Here is a 20,487-nt window from a genome sequence, read left to right as displayed (position 1 = left end):
GCTTCGTAGGCAAACGCGCCCAGTACAGTACCACGCAACTAAACTCCGAAGCTGGAACCCAATGCAGATCTCCTCACAATACATCGCTCCCCAAATAGGAATATGCCACATCACTTGCAAAGAAGAACGCTACACGGGCCAAATCATAATAGAAATTTAATGCACAACAAAATCACCAAGCCCATACAGCCATTAGGCCATGAACTCCAAAACACATTTCACCATCGTGGGCTGCATCCGCAAGAAATGACCAGCCACTACTTGTGTGACGCCCTGTTCCATCATGGTACACAGAGCCACATTCACGTACGAAAAGGCAACATGGAAGCGCACAGAACCGCAGGGCCGTCCCAATGGGGAGGCACTAGTCCAGCTGAAAGGCCGAAATGTTGCTCCGAGCCACTAGTACTGCGTAAGGGCATGTGGCCCATTGGCGATCGTCCCATAAGATCGTAATGCTGCTCCACTGATTAACACGAAGCAGCAGGTGTCGGGAGTAAAAGCCATCTGCAGGAGTGGCATACAGATGGCAGTGGCAAAAGGGGAGGAGATACCTGTCAACCAAAAGAAAAGAAAAAGAATAGAATGCCCATCAGAACTACATTCGAACAACTCACTTCAATGATCACACTAAATCCACAGCCATATGCATGCTAGCCCACTCCAAAGGATCATCACCACCCAAAAACCACTTGCGACTCATAACTATCTATATCGAGGTGTAAACACCATCACAAACGAGTGTACCTGTGCATGCGTCTGTCAAAACAGAATCCATCAGATGGGATTGGTAACGTGCATGGACACAAGTGTCTGAGGGCGCGTCGAGACAGGGAGGGCTCAACAAGGCCAGATAGACGATGGTCCCACTATGGCAGCCCTGCATCACATAGCGCAGGGGAGGCGGATAGATTCCAAGAAGCCCTGTACATGGCAAACTCTGTATCAAATCACCTGCCCATGCATCCATTCATCATTCCCTCATCCCGGGATTAAAACGCCTGAATATTTACTCACATAACATTAGAAATATCCATTGAGTCTGTGCGTTATGCAGCCTGCAAAATCCACAGTGCCCCAGCCCGTAATTCCAGTGTAGTGAAGTAACATGTATTTGGGAACGTCCGGCCTCATCGCCCACGTCGCTATTGCGCATCCCAAACCATTCATATCAATCATTGCATCCTCGCCATGGCCCCTGTCTCAAGGACATTGAACAATAGAACGTTATATTTGCAGTCAGACCTGTGTGCATTTCCTCGCCGCTAGCTGAAAACCGAAAGCGCCGCCCTTCGAATTCCTCATTTGCAACATCACGTCGAAGAGGCATCTGTGGCCGTTTGAAATCACTAATTAATCCATCTAGTGCGGCTGTGTGTGAAAATGGCAACTGCCTTCACCCACAAATGGGACGCCCCGCCCGTCGTTGCAACTCGGTACAGTGATGCATGAGGGCCCACCGTTACTCGAGTACTACGTACCACTGACCCTTCACAAGTCTGTTCGCGACTGCACAGATAGTACGTGAAACAATGGGACCACAGCAGAATGAACATATCAACCAATGTTACACGGCCATCGGGTACAAATACATGATTGCAATAGCAAGATGCCATTCCTCGAATTGCAGCGTTGTGTGCGGGACGTGCTCGGCCAAAGGGGAGAGCAGTTTGCACAGGTGGAATGAATCACCACAGGTGGAGGCCATACAGCCTGAAAACACATAAATTGCACACCCAGTCTCCTCCCACAACCACACCGAAATGCTACCGGCAGGACTCGCGATGTTGGCCCTGGGGGACCTGATAGCACTGCAAGTACTCCAACTCCAAGAAGAAGACGAACACCAACTACAACCGGCCGCACGGAGGAGACGCAGGAGGAGGAGGCCAAGGCAGGGCCAGCAAGGGCCGCCAGCACAGCCACCACCACCACGCAGGCAGCCCGCAATCCCACGCCTCCGAGCACATCCGTTCAACCTCACTGATGAGCAGATCCACACCCTCTACCGTCTGGACCGGGACACCATAGCCGCCATTGTGGACATGACACAGGCTGACCTTGTCAGCATGATAGATAGCCCAACCGCCATCCCACCCCTACTGAAGGTGGTGTCTGTACTCCACTTCCTGGCCACAGGCACCTACCAGCACACAGTCGGACAGTTGCATGGCATTTCTCAGCCACTGTTCTCACGGACACTATTGCAAGTGCTCGATGCCCTCCTGCAGCACGCAGACTACTACATCTCTCTACCACGCTCGGAGCAGGAAATTACCAACACAAAAGTGGGATTCCATGCACTTGCCGGCATACCGGGTTGCATTGGTGCCATCGACTGCACCCATGTGGAATTGGTCGTCCCACATGCCATGGAGGCCCAGTACCGCAACCGAAAACAATTTCATTCCCTGAATGTACAAATGGTGTGTGACTCCAACAGGATCATTACACATTGTTGTGCCCGATTCCCTGGATCAACCCATGATTCTATGGTCTTGAGGAACTCTACAATACCACGCTACATGGAGCGACAAGCAGGGAACAGATCCTGGCTACTCGGTGAGTCTCATTACATGCATGATAATGTGGGGTATGTGATTCGGCAATGACCTGGCAGGAAGGGGGGGGGGGTGTGCGTACGTAGCAATGGCATTCCACATCATACGTTTCTCGTCCACATACAGGTGATGCTGGATATCCACTGAAGAGATGGCTCCTCACACCAGTCCGGAACCCACGGGACCAGCATGAGGAGGACTACAACCATGCCCACTCACGTACCCGTGTAGTCATTGAACAGGCATTCGGCCTACTGAAGGGTCGTTTCCGCTGCCTCAGCAGGTCTGGCGGGGCACTCCTGTACCGCCATGAGAAGGTTGCAAAGATGGTGATGGCATGTGTCATGCTCCACAACATGTGCGTACGTAGAAATGTGCCCATGCCCCCTGACGCAGAACTGCAAGCACCTGATGATGGTCATGATGAGGGTGGGGATGTGGCAGCACCTCAAGGAGTCTGCGAGGCACCGGAGGGCCGTGACATTCGTCAGCATCTCATTGATGTATGCTTCTAGCACTCACGCCTGGTGGCTGATACATGGACACGGGACTCGTGGCACTGTGTGTGTCTGGGACATGCACAATATGGACTGTACGCCTATGATGGCCTAGTACACAAAGATCAATGTCCACACATCTCATAGGTTGATCGTGCACTGTTTATGGCATATGTGATATCATGTTGTACACCCTATCGACCCGCCACCCAAGTGAGCCCAACACACCCCCTCCACCCTCCTACCTCCCCCCCGAACACCAGTGTCCAAAGATGCTCATTGTCAGTGGGCAGTCGCTATTGCAAGCCCCCTCTGCGGGTATCAGGGGCACCCCTGCCTGTGGAGCGCAGGTTCCTCCCAGATCTACGTTGGGGGCTGCCCTGGACGGAACTTGCAACGGATGATGTCTCTGCCTGCTCACGTCCATGCATGTCCCTAAGGGTTTGCGAGAGCTCAGTGAGCACACGGCGCACTGCGGCAAGTTCGGCACATACGTCCTTGGACGTCGCATGCAGTTCCCCCCTCAGGCTCTCGGTGCTTCTCTCCATTTGGACTCTCAGGCTCTCGGTGCTACTCTCCATTTGTGCCCTTAGTGTCTCTGTACCTCTCTCCATTTCTGCCCTAAGTGTCTCAGTTGATGTTTCTATGTCTGCCTTAGTGCCCCCACATTCATCGGCATGGTCCTTGAGGAGCGTGGCCAGTTGCTGCTGTTGCACGATTAACTGGTCGAGGGACTGTTGCCTCTGCTGGGCCATGGCCATTTGCGGGGGTGTCACAGAGGGGCTGTGGACCTCATGTTGCCTTGCCACAGGGCTTGTGGGGGATGGCCAGTCGTCGTCTTGTGGGTGCCCCTGCGTGGCATCCTCATGTTGTACGGGATGGGACAGACAGGGGGATTGGGACAGGTCATGGATGGATCTGACTTCGACATCCCCGTCTTCTGTGTCGGAGCATGCTGCCATCAATGGGGTGTCACCTATGGTGCTGCTGCCACCAGAGGCAGTGCCTTCTGTGGCATCCGTTGGGGGGACCTGTGGTGGTGGTGTTGTGGGCATGCTGGCTGCTGGGGTGCCTGTTGATGTTCCCTCCTCTGTGCTGCCACCTGATTTGTGCTGCTGCCGTGTCTTGATGCGTGCAGCTGAGGTGGAGGGTCTTTGGCCGTTGGTCTTGGCCCTCTTTGCAGGTGTGCTGGTAGGGGTGTCCTGATGCTCGTCGTTTGAATCGGACCCTGTGGTGGAGTAAAGGAGGGCTAGGGTTATTAATGGGTCTGTGGGTATTGGAATGGCATTGTGTCACATGCATTGGGGTGGTACCTGAGGGTGATTTGGGTCGGGGCCTTGGAGGTGCTTTCATTTGTGTGTGGAGTGAGGGTGCAGTTGTTTGGCAGCCTGCAGTTAGGGTGTGCCTGCTGCACGTGTAGTGCGTGTTTTAGGGGTTTTTAATTATTTATGTATTTATTGTGGGTTTTAACGTGCGCTATCAGGCCGATGTGTGTGGACGTTCTCCTGGACATGTGTTTCTGTTGCACTATGTGGACACATGGTACTTCACATGGATGGACTTTGTGGATTTGGCATTGTTTTATCTGGCCCACCTACCTGAATCTTCGGATGTCTGCACTCCTTTCTCCATCCCTCCGACTCCCTCTATGCTCTCCATTCCGATGGTGGAGGCACAGATTTCTTCCCAGGGGGTCAACTTGATGGGTGATTCAGGACCTCCCCCGGTGGCTGTGGCAATGTTGCGGTTGGCAGAGAGTATGCTGCGGACGCGTATCCGCAGGTCGTCCCATCGCTTTCGGCATTGCTGTGGGGTGCGGGGTGCGGTCCCCACCGCACTTACCCGCTGTGCCACCAGAGCCCATATGGCCTTCTTGTTTGCAAGTGCCGTCCTGGTCATTTGCGTGGAGAAGACGACGGCAGCATTCTCCTGGAGGGTCTCTGTTAGCACGGTGAGTTCCTCACGGGAGAAGTGGACCTGCCGCTTGCGGTCGCACGCTTTCTTCGCTACTTTTCCCATTTTTCTTGGTTTCGCTAGGGTGGATGACGGGTTGGGGTGTGTCTCAGGGTAGTGTTTTTGCTGGTTGTGTGGTTTTAGTGGTTTTATAGGTGTACGGCGGGATGTTTCCCGTTCCGGGCCCATGTTTTTACTTCCGTTTCCGTATATTTACGGTCACCGTACTTTCCGGTAGGCGCACACTGCGGTGTCCGCTGTGATGGGTGGCGGTATTGCACCTAGGGCGCCGTACGGCGGCGGTGTGGGCCGTTTTGGGGTCATTTCCGCCATCGCGGATTTTGCACTTCCGCCATGCCGTGGTGCTCGTGCCCGATGGGTCGGAATGGGCCGCACTTTGCTCCTTCGTGCAATGGCGGAAACGCTATTTACGCTGTGGCGGTCCGGTCAGTCACTTTCCGCCAGGGTCGTAACAGCCATAAAATGTGATACAGTAATAAAATATGTGAAACAATACAAAAGTAAACAAACATAGTGAAAGAGTTTCATACATTTATTTGTCTAAAAAACAGTCAATACAGTAACAGTGAACCAATGACAGCCCATTTGTCTATCTTCTCTCCTTTCAACCAGGACCTATGTATATTCTTCGAGGCTGAACCACATCCATATCATATGTTGCCTTACAGAAGAGCATGGTGTCAGATACTGTGGTTATGCCATTGCTTCTCAGTAACGGATTGAAATATAGACAACACAGGGCTTCATAGTAAAGACAGAGAAAGAGGACAGGGAAAGAGGAAATGTAGCACATTCTCCCCTCTAGCTTTACAAGAGGGACACATCTTCATTCAACATGATCCAGGAATGTTTAAACTGCGCAAGGGGCAGTGTGTTGAGCCGAAATCTAAAACAGAGTGATCAGACAAGATATTTTTCATAATACATCCCAAAAGGAGCAATAGATATTTGGAGAACTCGCAAACCTCCTTAGCAGAATTAAGTTAATGCATGTTATATGCTTCTTTTATCTTAGATTTTGCCCCACCATCAATGCTTCCTGGGGTGGGCCACAACTTTGAAAAGCCTAAATTCAACAGCATATTCTTTACATGGTGTTACCAGGGAAGGGATTGTGCCCCTTCCTGTGTCAACAAGACTTTCAAAGCTTCTTTATATTTTGTGAGAGTGGGGGGGGGGCACACAAACGCATCCAATAAAGCACTCGTCTAAATTCTGTTATAGCTGCAATGGATCTAATGGCAGTTTCTAATTATAAAGGCAAGTTTGATGTGTTTTTAGAGACACTTAGCACCTTTTTTCCAAAATGTGTTCTCCTTTATTGAAAGGCTTGCTGTATTATGGTACCACCAGTAAGCGTGCAGAAGGAGGAGACTGGAACACATCTGACATGGTTGCTATAGACTTTTATTCACCAAGAAAAGGAAGCAAAAACCTAACTTTCCCTATTGCTATTAGGGTTTTCCCTGCCTCATCAAAAATGCTAAAGGGGTCTGTCAGAATGTCCTTGGAAACTAAAGAGTCCAGCGTTCAGTATCAACATCTCTAATTCTGTCCCTTACATGTATAATTTAAACTAGAAGGTTGTGTCAATGTTCTTGGTCCAGGAGAATGACTCCCTTCTCCTGGACTAGTTGGCACAGTTCTGGTTGCAAGTTCTTAACCAGGGGGAATGACTCACATCCCCTGTGCCCAATACTTCACAGACAAAGGTCTGTCAATCCTATAACACTCGGTATCAGAATGTTCACTGTTTCTTCACCCCAGAGGCAATGACTCCCCTTCCCCTGGATCACTTGTTCCCAACACAGTACTTGTCTTGCCGGGGGGTGAGGGGGATGACTCCCTTCCCCTGGCTTCAAGGTTCCGTATTCAGTTCTCTTAATTGTCAAGAGAATTACTCCCTTCTCTTGACTGTGGCTTTTCTCTAACTTGGGGGAATGACTTACCCAGGTTTCTTGGCTTTATCCCCTGTGGATGTAGTGCTATCAGGAGAATGGCTCCCTTCTCCTGGTATCTTAGTTTTCACAGTAACTTTACCCTGAATGATGCTCAGGGGGAATGACTCCCTTCCCCTGATGATCCTTGTTTCACTGTTTTCCTTCTTTCTGAACAGTTAATGTATTTTATTTTATTTATTTATCGGCTTTTTCTAACGCGTCTAATACCTGAGTTCAGTTTCTAAGCGCAGATCCGGCATTCAAACCTCTGTTACTCTGCATGGTCTTGCTTCCAAGACCAACGTGTTGCCCCTGTGCTATCTTCCGTTCACGTGCAAGTATGATCCTTGACCCAGGTTTCCCCAGTAAAGCCCACTTGGTCTTATGCCTTGCCAAGTACAGCCACAAGGTAGAAGGTCGCTCTCTCTTACCTTTTCAGATCGTGGGATCCAGATCCGTATTTCTCTTTTCAGTTTGTTGGACAGACCTGGTTCACTATCCTGCAAGGTACTGTCATGACAACCATGATTTACAAAGTTCCCTTGGCTTACTTAGATTTGGTTCACTAACCTGCCAAGTGCTGTGATGGAAAAGATGATTGACAAAGTCCTTCTGACTTTCATGTTGTGGGAAGGTTATGCACTGTCCCCTCTTCAGGAGTTCCTCCCCTTTTCTGTTCACAATATTTCTCTCTTGATATTTGGCATAATTAATGTTCGTCTTTGCCCCAGAAGTTCCCTTCTTTTCTTGCCACTACTCTGTGGGTCTTGGCTTTCATTCTCTGGTTTTTGAGTCTTCCTTGACTCTGTTGAGCCAGAACCAACTGTCCCGGCAACCCAAGTACCTTTAGTGTCCCCGCCGGCGTGCTCCGGTCGGTCTGAGGCTCTTCCTTCTGTGAGTTCTCTCTTTCGGTGGCGTCCCTCTCCTTCTGGTGTACTGCGGCGGCTCTGCAGCCTCTGGCCCCTTGCAGAATGTGCATCTGTGCTCGACCGTGTGATCCGGCTTCTTCGATGGCCTGGACCTCTGCTTCATAAGCTCTTGGGTCCCATTTTGAAGCCTTCATTTCTTCCCATGCCAGACCACGGCTCGGTCCTCGGCTCCAACATGGATGGCTTGACAACATGCTTAGTCCGTCGTCGCTTTTTATCTTGGTTTCTTCAATGTGCTTTCCTGAACACGATAGTTCCCAGTAGCATTATTCATAGTTCCACACCTTCTCCTCGTCTCACTCCTTAATACATTGGAGTCTCTTGGGTAGTCAGGACTCTTCCTCGTACCGGTAGATGTTAGACTGATGGCCCCTCACATATACATTGGGACATTAGTTATTGTGTCGGGTTGTACATTGTGTGGGGTTTTGAGTGGTGATGGTGTGAGTTGATTATACTGCGTTCTCCCTTGGTCCGTCCGTATCTCCAGAGTGGGAGTCTCTCCCAATTAGATCCTCCCACTTTGCACCAAACCCAGGGGTACTGTTGGGTAGTGGCCTCACCTCCCTGGCCTCATGGGAAGGGGCTCTCCTTCGGGGAGAAGTGACGACATCCAGGGATTCGTCACACCCAATAGTTGAGTGTCACAAAGTGCAGCTGCTCTTGCCTGGAGCTTATAAATCTCCAACATTGGAATAAGGGCTCCATTGCCATGTACCCAAGCAAACCTTGCTAATGCAGAGCAGATTCTTTCGAGGAAGACATTAGTTTATCCAATTGCTCAACCCACCTACAATTGCTTGTAAATCTCAGCCTTGGATAGTCGTACAATGTAACTTTTTTTATTCCGTGCACTCGCCATCCATTAATGTTGGCAGTCTATGTGGCTTCCTGCGTGGTGCGTAAAAACATAGTGATTTAGTTTTGGAGGCATTACTTTCCAGGTCGATAGATTTGCGGAGTTCGTGGAAGAGATTACATCAGTGGATAGTAATTACGGGATCTTATCACAGTGTGGGGAATCTGGCAGGGTTGTAGGTGAAAGGGTCGAATGCAATTGTTTGGAATGCAATAGTTTCTAGCCAAAAGGACCAAGAAAAAAAAAGTCGAATGTACTTTTTTATTTTTTGGGGTTAGCCTTCCAAACCCCTGTTTTTAGTGTAAAAACCATCTTTTTTTCCTATATAAAAGCAACAAAAAAAACCATTAAAAAAAAGGCTTTCGACTTTTTTTTTCAGTCCTTTTGTTTCGAAACGATTGTATTTCGAAACAATATAGTCGACCCTTTAACCGGAAACCAATTGCCAGAAGTGCAAGCAACTCTTCTACTAAGCCATTTAAGTAGATGCAAAACATGATCTGCAACCACCTGTCTTTGATACCCTGTAATGTTGTAACCATGCACTGTCTTTGTTACACTGCAATTTTGTAACCATGCACCAAGCTGTACAACTTCTTATTCTCCTGCGCCCTGTTACCCTTGGGTCTTATGTGCATAATAAATACTAAACAAACAAACAAGGAGGAGGCGAGGATGCAGCCCAGCCTAACTCCGCTCTGAGTCTTTATCGGTTTGTTCTGATCCCCCAATAGACTTCACTCACAGTTGCTTCCTTGTGGAAAGATCAGGTGTGTCTGGTTGGAGAGTGAGGGAGCGGCAGCCACATGTGGTGGGAGAGCTCGGGGGAGGAGGCCTCAGCCCACAGCAATATCCCCCGTACCGCAAGCCGAACACCCTGCACCCCTTAACACGGCGGGAGTCTAGCGCCTTCTGGAAGTTTCCCTGAGGGCCGAGCGACATGAAGGGTAGCCGAATCGAGCTGGGGGATGTCATGCCACACAACATCAAGCAACTGAAGAGACTAAACCAGGTCATTTTTCCAGTCAGTTACAACGACAAATTCTACAACGATGTTCTGGAGGTTGGGGAGCTGGCAAACTTGCATATTTCAATGACATTGCAGTGGGCGCTGTGTGCTGTCGGGTGGATAACTCCCTGAATCAGAAGAGGCTCTACATTATGACACTTGGTTGCCTTGCACCATGCCGCAGGCTAGGTATAGGAACAAAAATGTTGAGTCATGTCGGAAAACATCTGTGAAAAACACTGTACCTTTGACAACATTTATCTTCACGTCCAGATAAGCAACGAGTCAGTGATCTACTTCTACAGAAAGTTTGGTTTTGAGATAATTCAGACCAAGAAAAACTATTACAAGAGGAAAGAGCCAGCAGATGCCCATGTGCTACAGAAAAACCCCAAGAGCACTTCCCTTGCCCAGAATGCAGATGTGCAGAAGACTGACAATTAACAAATCCTATTTAATCAGTGAACACTGTTGCCAAATAAGAGGCTCATCAAAAGCAGATTTTTCCACCTCCATTTCTTAGATATACAATTCTAATATGTCTTTGCTGACCCCCACACAATTGAAATATTTTACTCCGGACTGGAAACTCACTTTCTGTTTTGGTTTTGTTTTTAAACATGCTTTGGGTCTTCTTGGCAAAGGGGTGTGCGTTTGCTTTGGTTTTGGAATGGGGATGTCCCCAAACATTTCTTTAGATATTATCAATTGGGAGAATGGGTGAAGAGTTTTTCTTCTGCTTTCACAATGAAGGGCAGAATTTAGACATATATCTGTATCTATTTATAAAACGATGAAAGAATAACTATCCAGTTATTTGGTTCACACATCCATGGGTTTTTCCAAGCAAGAGAAAGGACTTTGCTATGCACTCCACACCTCTATTTGAGCATTTCGTCAAGACTTCATTTTAACAGTTTCAAGTTGAATATTAAACAGTTTTAAACATTAAAAAAAAGAAAGAAATAATTCCTTATTATGACCCAGCAGTTGTATAGCTATAATCAAATAATCAGGTATACCTTTGGTGATAAGTGAATTCCACAACTTGTCCCTGGGCACAGCATCAAATACGGTTCTCAGGTTAATGAAAATAACATATAGAATAATCTTTCTGAGGACTACATCATTTTGCTGTAGTACGTAAAAGCAGAAAGCCTGATAGATAGTGCTAAGGCCATGCTGGACGCCTGCTAGGGGATTGCATCTGTCACCCAAGATTGCAACCTCTCCTGGACTGTCCTTGCGAAAAACTGTCCCCACGCATCAAGGAGCGAGATTGGGCGATAGTTTGCTGGATTGCCTAAATCCCCTTTTTTGAATACAGGGAATATCTGTGTCTTAGTCCATGAAATGGGTGCCACCAACGCTGCCAAAATGGCATTAAATAGTCTGTATAAGATGGAGGACCATATATCCAGCTTCTTAAATAGGTCTACCGGCACCTTTTCAGGGCCTGGTGCATTGCCAGTGTTTTGGTAGACAATCGCACTCCAAATCTCACCTATACGTAAATGGTGCTATTGGCTGTGTTGAGGTCAGATTAGTCAGAGGTTAGATTAGTAACACTTCTATTATATCCTACTGCAATGGGGTCATTGCCAATAGCATACAGGTTTTTGAAATGGCTACACTAAGCATCCTAATTAATGCTACCATGAAAAGAATGCACATTTCTCGTCTTTAGATGCCTTTGTTTTTCTAGCCAACATCTTCTTGGAAGTATTTCTTTAATTTCAGGGCATCACCCGCTTTCACTCTACTTTCTAGCTCAATGGTCTCTAGATTTCAACCACCTTCTGCAACTCTCTGGGCACCTCCCCAAACCATCAGGACTTCACCATCTTTCTCAATAAGTACACCCTCTTTGGCCACCACTCTTGCAGTCCTTGCTTCTTGCTCCAATACTCTTTGTGTTGTATACTGATTTCTTGTGTATCTTCTATCTCCTGGTTTGAGTAATGGCCAGCCTCCTGGACCTATTCTCCAGCTTCTTAGGTCTTGCTCACTCTCTTGCTCTGTCCTGCAACCACCTGCCTTCACTCTCTAGTCTCAATCTCCCTACCTTTCACCCTCTCTTTGGGGAAAGCGAGATCAGATGTGTTAGCTGTGATGGAATGAGATGTCTTACAGCTCTGATGTGGGACTTGGGATTGGCTCGTCCCTCTGCCTTGGATGGTTACTCTCTCTCCCTGACACACCCTGATCCTGCTTTCCAGCCTCTCTTTGGGTGGGAGGGGCCGGATTCAGGTATGTCTCTTCTTACAGATGTGTAGGGATTGACTGGTGTGTCCGACCCCTGAGGAGGTCTTCCAGTTCTGATGAGGGACTTGGGACTAGCTAGCCTCTGCTCTTGGGTGGTCCTCTCTCTGGTGGTCATGCCCTGACTCTGCAGCTAGGTTATAAATCCTTAGCCTATCTGTACTTAACTGTATGTGAGACTTAAGATACTGGTGGGCTTGCGCAATGGTTGGCTCACTGATTGTTAAGCTTCTTACCTAATTCAGGCCACTTTCTTTCTCACTGGAGATTTATATGGGATTCCTGCACCCACATTAGGTGAGCGGAGAATGCAGCTGCTGTCGGTTCTACATGATCGCCATTGCTCAATTCACTTAAACTGAAAGTAGTGTCAGTGGTGGGAATGTGACTGTTCCCTGCCCTGAGACAGGGACTAAATAAAAAGTGAAATGGGATCCTTCCCATAACACCCCGAGTCCTTCTTCCACTTGGGGAGACACCCAGCCATGTTGGTCACATGTCTGGAGATCTGCAGAGCAGAGCAGGGCCTTCATCACACACCTGGGTAGCACATTTAGCTACTGTTTAAGTCTGATCGGCGAAGCAGCCTAGGTTCTCAAGGATTTTGTTGAAGCAAAAATTCCCGTCTCCAATTTGGTTTGTTATCAGTAACATAATCATTCATGGTACCGCATACATGTCAACATCCCAAGGCACCTGGAAGGGAAATTTCGTCAGCGAAATCGGGAGACATAAAGTCTCCCATTGGAATGAATTGGGGCTGGGATTATTTTAGACGGGAGAATGTGAAAAATAGCAACATTTTTCACAGAAAAATCAGGAGTCTCCCGCCTAAATCGGGACGGTTGGCATGTATGGTACCGTATCCTGTCATCTCTTGTTTGTACATCCCCACTTCATTTGGTCACGTGTATCATTTCTCACGTACACATCCTCGTTCCATCTAGTGACGTGCTAGGCATCCTGCAGTGCATTATGGGTCCTACCACTTTCTATTTGGAATGCCTGGAGTTCTTTCCCGCTTCCGTGGTGCAACAAACATGGCAACCCTTCTAATGCCTAATTTCTTAGTGGTTCATATGTACATTTTCGTTCTAATTGTTCAGCTCTCATACATATAATACTTCTGGCATCCTACGTCAGTGTAAGTAATTCTAGATTTCTCTGTGTACCTCATTTTGCCACTTCCTATAAACTAATACAATTCATGTACACTCAGGAGCCTTGATCCTATTCACTAAGCATGGGACTAATGGTCAGGCCCCAGAGGGAAAGAACAGATAACTATCAAGAGGAAGGGTAACAATAGACATAGAAGACAGACCATGCCACACATATCAAGTATTTTGCTTGGTACAGTATACCAAGGTGCAAGCTGCCCCCAGCATTTGATAATCAGAGATAGTTCCCTAATGTTTTCCGCACATTCCTGTGTGCAGATGTTATGTGGTTGTGAGTCTATGCCTTCCTGTGTGTATAATGGTATGTATGTACCCTTCTGTATGATTATGTATATTTTGTGACTATTTGTCTACCTGTATCCGTCCGTTTGTCTCTAGATTGTGTAGTCAGTTTGGAATTCCGCTATTTTCATGATGCACTATTGTTTTGTGTAAAATCTATTACTTTTGAAAATGATTTACGTATGGAACTTCAATCTCGTGCAAGGCTTTGCAGAATTCTTTTAAAAGCTGTGCAGGATTACTTTAAAATGTCTGGAGACTTTTTGTAAAACCTATGCATAATCCAGGTGTAATGACTGGAGAGTTACTCAGCAAATTCCTATTTTAAAATAAATGCATACTTTTAAAAGCAGACAGTATCCGTTTTGAGTATGAATAATACTTGTAGGAAATGTACAGTATTTTAAAAGATTATTCTAAAAAGGGTGTGGAAGTCTAATGACTAAAATTATTATAAAAAGAGCACTGCATTGTTATAAAAAATAAACATAGAATGAATGATCTAGCAAGTGAGCCGACTCATTGACCCTCCTTTAGCCACCCCCCCACCATCCTTCTCGTCCTTTCCTCTTTTCTCCCCTGACGAGGTCTCCAAGTTCCTCTAAAACCATCAAGGACCACATTGACACCCTCGCTCCGGCCCCTGCTGATTTTTGCAACCACTCCTTTGCCTCAGGATCCTTCACCACCCCTCTGAAGCACTCCCTTGTGCATCCTCTTCTCAAGAAACCCACAGCTGATCCTTCTTGTCCAGCTAACTATCACCCAATTTCCATTACTCCCCTTCTGGGCAAACTCCTGGAAATGTTGGCCATCTCTCAACTTAACCTTCATGCCAATTATGTTGACTGTCTCCATGACCACCAGTCTGGCCTTAGAGCTGCCAGAAGCACGGAAACTGCTCTCCTGAACATTCGTGAAGATCTGCTCTCCAACCTTGACTCTAACATTCCCTCTGTCCTCATGCTCCTCGATCACTCTTCTGTCTTCGACACGGTCAACCGGTCAACCATACCATCCTGCTCAACCGTCTCTGTGAAAACCTGGGTATCACTGATCCGGCTCTGACCTGGCTGACCTCTTTCCTCTCAGATCGACCCTCCCGGGTCCAACTTGGGTCCTTCCTTTCATCTATCTTCCTCTCTACCTGTAGTGTTCCCCAGGGGTCTAACCTCTCGCCCTGGTTTTTCAACCAATACCTGGCAACTCTCGCCCACTGCATTGCCACTTTCTGCTCAAATTTCCAGTGCCACGCTGATGACACTCAGCTCATTTTCAGGCTGCCCTCTGCCACCTCCTCTCCCTCTCTCATCTCTGATTGCCTAACTGCCATTCAAGATTGGTGTGCCGCCAATGATCTTTGTGTGAATGCCAGCAAGACAGAGATCCTCCTCATCGGCACACCTTCACCATCCTTTCCCCTCACTCTCTGGCCGGCCTCCCTTGGCCTTCCTCCTATCCCCACCTGCGAGGCTAAGTACCTCGGGTCATCTTTGACTCCACCCTTTCCTTCTCCGCCCACATCTCTGAGGTCTCTAAAAAGTCAAATTTCCTACTGCACCTCCTCAGAGGTACTCTGCCTTTCCTCACCTTCCGCAGAAGCTCATGGTATCCCAAGCTCTGGTTCTCTCTTTGTTGGACTATTGTAACAGTCTCTTTCTAAATCTACCTGCCTCTACTCTCCGCCCTCTACAACTAATCCAGAACAGGACTGCAAGACTTGTTCTTGGCCTCAAGCCCTGGGATCATATCTCTCCAGCTCTGAAATCTCTCCATTGGCTCCCAGTGGATGCAATGATTAAATTCAAAACCCTCTGAATTGTCCACAAGGCTTTCTGGGGCCTGGGTCCAAAATACCTACAGCTATCCCTCTGCAAATACCTCCCCTCTCGATCTCTTCGCTCCTCTACCTCTGACTCCCTCAGGGTCAGTCGTTTGTCAAAGAAACGAGCTGGGGGTAGATCTCTGTCTTTGGCTGGGGCCTCCCTCTGGAACAGCCTCCCTGCCACTCTAAAACTTGAGGAGAAACATCTCTGGTTCCGGAAGCACCTCAAGACCTTCCTTTTTTCTTCTGCCTTTGCTCCCCCTCTCCCCTGCTGATTGGTTCTCTCTTGGCACCGTGCACCTGGCCACTCTGTCCTCCAGGCCCAGGTACCTGCTCGCCCCACCCCTTGCAGTGGGGTATGTATCTGTACCCATAGAGCCCCCCCTTTTTCTTCCTGCACTTATCAGACCTACCCTGTCTGCTGCCTTAAACCTAGCACTTGCAAATTGTTGGCTGCACTACCACTGTTTGTTGCCTTTATTATTTATTTATTGTTATTTATCGGTTTCTCCTCTGCTTCGCACTTTCCACTTCTCCCCCCTTCCATGCACTTTTCCCCTCCCCCTCTCCCATGCACTTGCGCGTTCTCAATGTCACTGGGCCTAGTAAGATCGCTGTTTTGAATTCCCCTGTTCCCCTCCCTTTCCTTGTCGCACTCTGAAACACTTGTGTACGAGCGCGATAGAAATAAAATATCAATATCAATTGTAAACATGGCATGTAACCCCTGTATAAAGGGCGTAGAATTCTTGGGAAATTGTTTTAAAAATAATTTACAAAATGCGGGCATGTCTTCACCAATGGGCACTGAGATCTAATATTTGCATAATGATTTTACAAAGGTTTGCAAATTGTTTTTACAATTGCGTGTTGAAGGGCATTCTATTGACTAAATGTGCTCTATTTCAGCAAGCCAAAGATAAGAGGTTTCTGGTGGAGGAGTTGTCTTCAGCAATGAGAGGATCTCGCCAAGCGCTGTGAGCTGTGTTCGCCTAGACCCGCTAAGGATCTTAGGTGTATTTCTGGACTAATGCCTCTTAGAACTGTAAGCTGGACTGGACCAGGACCCCCCAGGGTCTCTGAACTGCACTGCACGGCTGGACAAGTCTTCCCCATGCATCCCATCCACTCAACAACTCATTGTGGTCAATTTCCCTGCTGAACTAGAATCATCTTTGCATGTCACAGTGGCAATGCACTGCTGGCCCAGGACGCCTGAAGACGCTGCGAAGTGCACCACACTGCTGGTACATGCGACTGCAGCTTCCTCCTCCAAGGAGATGGGACAAACTACTTATTCTAAAGCAGATGTCTGTATGTGGAATTATTTGTGATCTAATTGGTTTGACTGCATTTAATCTCTTAGTGGCCCACTTTAAACAAATGCAGAACCTAAATGTTTATGTAAAGTTACACATTTTGATCTTGTCAATGTCATCCAAAGTATTGCAATCATGAAACAAGAATAAAAAACATATTTTTTCTTGTCTTTTTTCATTGCAAAGTACAAAACATGCAAAACCATAACTCAAAGAATATCCTAGAAATATATAAATACCCTAACATCGCACATTCTGAAAACAATAAGAAAATCCAGTCATGCCAGCAAATAAAAAGAGCTCACTGAAGGAAGCAAACATTACTGATCCAAATGATGAGACATAATACCCTACAGCTTGAAAAACATACCCATCCACCCATGACTACCACAAATACTCTGTTTCGTATAATAAAACTCCATGGTGGTCCAATACTAGATGTCACCTGCTGGGGGGCACTTGATCCTTTGAAGCGATTTGAATTTCGCTGCTTTCCCGCCTTCTTTCTCTTCCCCCAACCTGCTCAGCTCTCTGACTGGTCGCCTGGTGCACCCCCAGAGCCCTACAAGTCCCAGGCTCCCCCGCCAGTCCTGCACTTGTCTCCGGGCCTCTGCACTTTGCTTGGCACTACTGCATTATGCTCCATGAGAGGGGCAACCACTTAACCCTGACCCCTGATGGAATGGGTGCACCTGTCCCACTCCCTCGCACTCTCTGTCTCTATGCACTTGCACGACCCTGAATGTACTTGGCCTAGCAAGTCTGTGTGTCCGGTCCTCCCTCTGTCTCCCCTCCCTAGCCAGGCCTAGTACTGTAGTTTATTGTACTGTATGTTCATATCCCTTGTCCCCCTCTCCCCATCTCTCCTTACTCTTTGTCACACACTTACACTAGTAGATATGCCTCTGGCCTAGTATGCTAGTTATTGTTGTTTGATCATTCAAAATCTTGAAGGCCTAAGAATGACGACTGTACTCCCTTGTTACCTTCCCGCCTTGAAGCGCTTTGAAGCACTTAATTTCTGTATAAGCGCTTTACAAATAAACAATTACAATATGGCTTTGCCAAACACCTCACTATGATCCTTACCATGAAATTCATTCAAACAAGGATACTAGGTGAAAACCAAGCACCCCAGAAGGAAACGCAATGGAATTTTCATAACTGCCCTCATTCGAGCACAAAAGCTCAACAGCAAACCATTTCCGTATATTATGCTGAAAGCAATTTCACCGAGTTAAACTTTTTCTAAATAGATTTATTCGAAATGTACAATATTTTCGAATATTCACCTGATCGATCTGTGTACCTCTATTTCTCGCCTGTTCTACATGCAATATCCTCTTGGGAGAACGGTGCAAAGTGTTGTCAGTGGGTGTCTGAGGCAGTGTGTGAGAGTTAGTAGAGATATTAACCGTTCACTAGACTAGTATTGGTGAGTCTGACCCTGCAGTGTACACATTCTCTGTTTCTCCATAATTGCCAGTGCTAGGTGACATACTTGACACTTAGCTTATAAGAGAGACAGGGATTGGTGGGGACAGACTGAGGCAGCAACCCGAGTCATTCGGATGTGCCCTGCATCCTTAGCCCACATCATTCCCATTTAAATAAATGTGCTTGCATCTGCCAATACTAGTAAGAGGTGGCGCCAAGCGGGTCGATAATTGTTGTAGAAGATCCTAACAAGCCCCCAACTAACAACATTGTGACTAACTCAGCAGGCCGTTCATCTGAACCATCAGATTTTAATATGCTATACTCTCTCCCTATGAGTTATGGAATGTAAGCTCCAGGATAAAGAGGACAATACAGAAAAGGGAACATTGGAAGAGATGTTAAGGATTCAGACGACACCCAGGTCCTCATACCCATCACGGGTGACCACGCCTCTGACACTGCCACACTTAACGCCATCTTTCTTACCATTCAAGCATGGATGGCACCTCACGGGCTGTGCCTAAACGACGACAAAACTGAGCTGCTCCTCATAGGCTCTCAAGTCAGGCTTGCCAAACTCAGCGCTGCCTTCAAATCCTTTGATATTGATGGCAACACCATCACAGTCTCTAACCAAGTAAAATATTGGGTTTCTACTTAGACTCCTCCCTTACTCTAGCTAAACAAGTGAACGCCACCACTTCAGCCACCTCCTACACGTGCAAGCTCCTCAACGCCTGCAGATGCTTCCTCTCTCCTGACAGCTGCATCACCCTGGCCAGAGCGCTAGTGCTGACCCGACTGGACAACTGCAACGCCCAATACACCAGTACCTCAACCTATAACATCCGTAAACTCCAGGTCCTTCAAAATAACGCCATCAGAGCCGCGCTCAACATTCCCAGATCAGCACGCATCTCCGAAACCAGGCAAAAAAACCTCCACTGGCTACCCATTCAAGAACGAATCTGGTTCAGAACCCTCACACTGACTCATTAAATGTCTTCTCCAGATAGCGCCCGCCTACCTGCCAGACAAAATCTCCAAACCACATACTACCAGGCCCACTAGAGCAGCATGCCAGAACCTCCTTGCCATCCCCAAATTCAAGCTCCAAAAGCAGGTGGCAGCAGCTTTGCCACGATGGCCAGCAAACTCTGGAACGCCCTGTCTGCCCAACCAAGAGCTCAGGAATCCTTTTGGATTTTTTGTAAACAACTTAAAACACATCTCTTTACTCTAAATATGTGCAACTAACAACACCAGGGCCTGTTATACTCCTTAATCCCACTGTACTAAGTCCAGCAATTCAGGATTGGCTCCCACTGACATGCATATATAGTGCCCGATGACTATTGGATGACCTAACCTGTATATGTATATTTATATTTATCGCCTAAAAGATGACTGTATGCCTGCAACCTGTGTAACTACTGTATCTTTATTATGTAAGCAAGCGCCCAGATGCCTTTAGGCTTGGCGCGCTATACAAGCAGCACAAATAAATAAATAAGTGTGAGTTACAATCTAATATATCAAACTCAGCAGATAAGGAACAAATCATGCCATCTGGCACCCTCCAGCAATCTGTGCCAAGAACAACAACACAATTCTTAACGAGCAATGTCTGGGGGGAAATGCACAATCAAACAATTACCAACTACCTAATATTGGCCATGAATGACAGATGAGACACCAATAATACGTTTGTTTCTTCAAATGCCTGAAAGAAAACGAATAATGTTTCCATCACCTCTAATTAAATCATTGGTCATATTCACTGAGTGAGGCGAAAACATGGGAAATGAACATGGAGGGAGCTAGAGCTATTACACATTTATTTTTGGGGGAAAATAATTCATATAATATGATGTGAGTTTAGCAAACAATGGTACTGAACATAATGTTATCGCTCTGTTAACAGTAATTATCAGCGCATAATAGAAACGAAAATAATTATTATTGTGGATTTTTTAAATGTGTCATTGTATAGCATTTCGTGTAGCTTTCCCCCCGAATTTATTATTTATGTATTAAGAAAATAAGTATACATTAATTTTTTCTACATTACGGGTAATTTCGAAAATATCACCATTTCGATCATCACTATTTTCTGTAAAATCACCCACATCCGAAATAAACATGTGATCCCAAATCCGCGTAACCAGAGCCACATTTAAAACAGCAAAATACCTTGTTAGGATGGAACTGGGTAGCTTGTGTTGGGAGGAGTAATAGGCAAAGAACAGCCTGTGGTTGTGCAACATGTGTCGGGCAGTAATACAGATCTGCAAACATAATGCAAGACTATCCCTTGCTTCACTGCCAAGACTAACACTGCTTAGAGTCTTTTCTCCCAGAAAGCAACTGAGAACCTTTCTCTCATCGTGTCCATTATAAACCATATTA

General features: G+C 46.9%; 1 protein-coding gene and 1 pseudogene across 2 annotated transcripts in view; both read left to right on the top strand.

Moving 5' to 3' along the window:
• The window catches only part of TMC8 (transmembrane channel like 8), a 719,897-nt gene extending 703,095 nt beyond the window's left edge, over positions 1-16,802 (top strand). For both annotated transcript variants that reach the window (XM_069655257.1, XM_069655258.1), the window contains one exon: positions 16,229-16,802. In XM_069655257.1, the coding sequence (XP_069511358.1) occupies positions 16,229-16,300 (72 nt within the window). In that variant the 3' untranslated portion in view covers positions 16,301-16,802. The remainder of the gene's footprint in view (positions 1-16,228) is intronic.
• On the top strand, positions 9,527-10,238 carry LOC138581952 (N-alpha-acetyltransferase 50-like; annotated as a pseudogene).
• Positions 16,803-20,487: the final 3,685 nt, after the last annotated feature.

The sequence above is a fragment of the Ambystoma mexicanum genome, chromosome 3q (genome assembly GCF_040938575.1).
Source record: "Ambystoma mexicanum isolate Mex_15411 chromosome 3q, UKY_AmexF1_1, whole genome shotgun sequence".
Lineage (NCBI taxonomy): Eukaryota > Metazoa > Chordata > Amphibia > Caudata > Ambystomatidae > Ambystoma > Ambystoma mexicanum.
The sequence above is the reverse complement of the archived record's forward strand: the minus strand, read 5'-3'. Positions and strand labels throughout refer to the sequence as shown.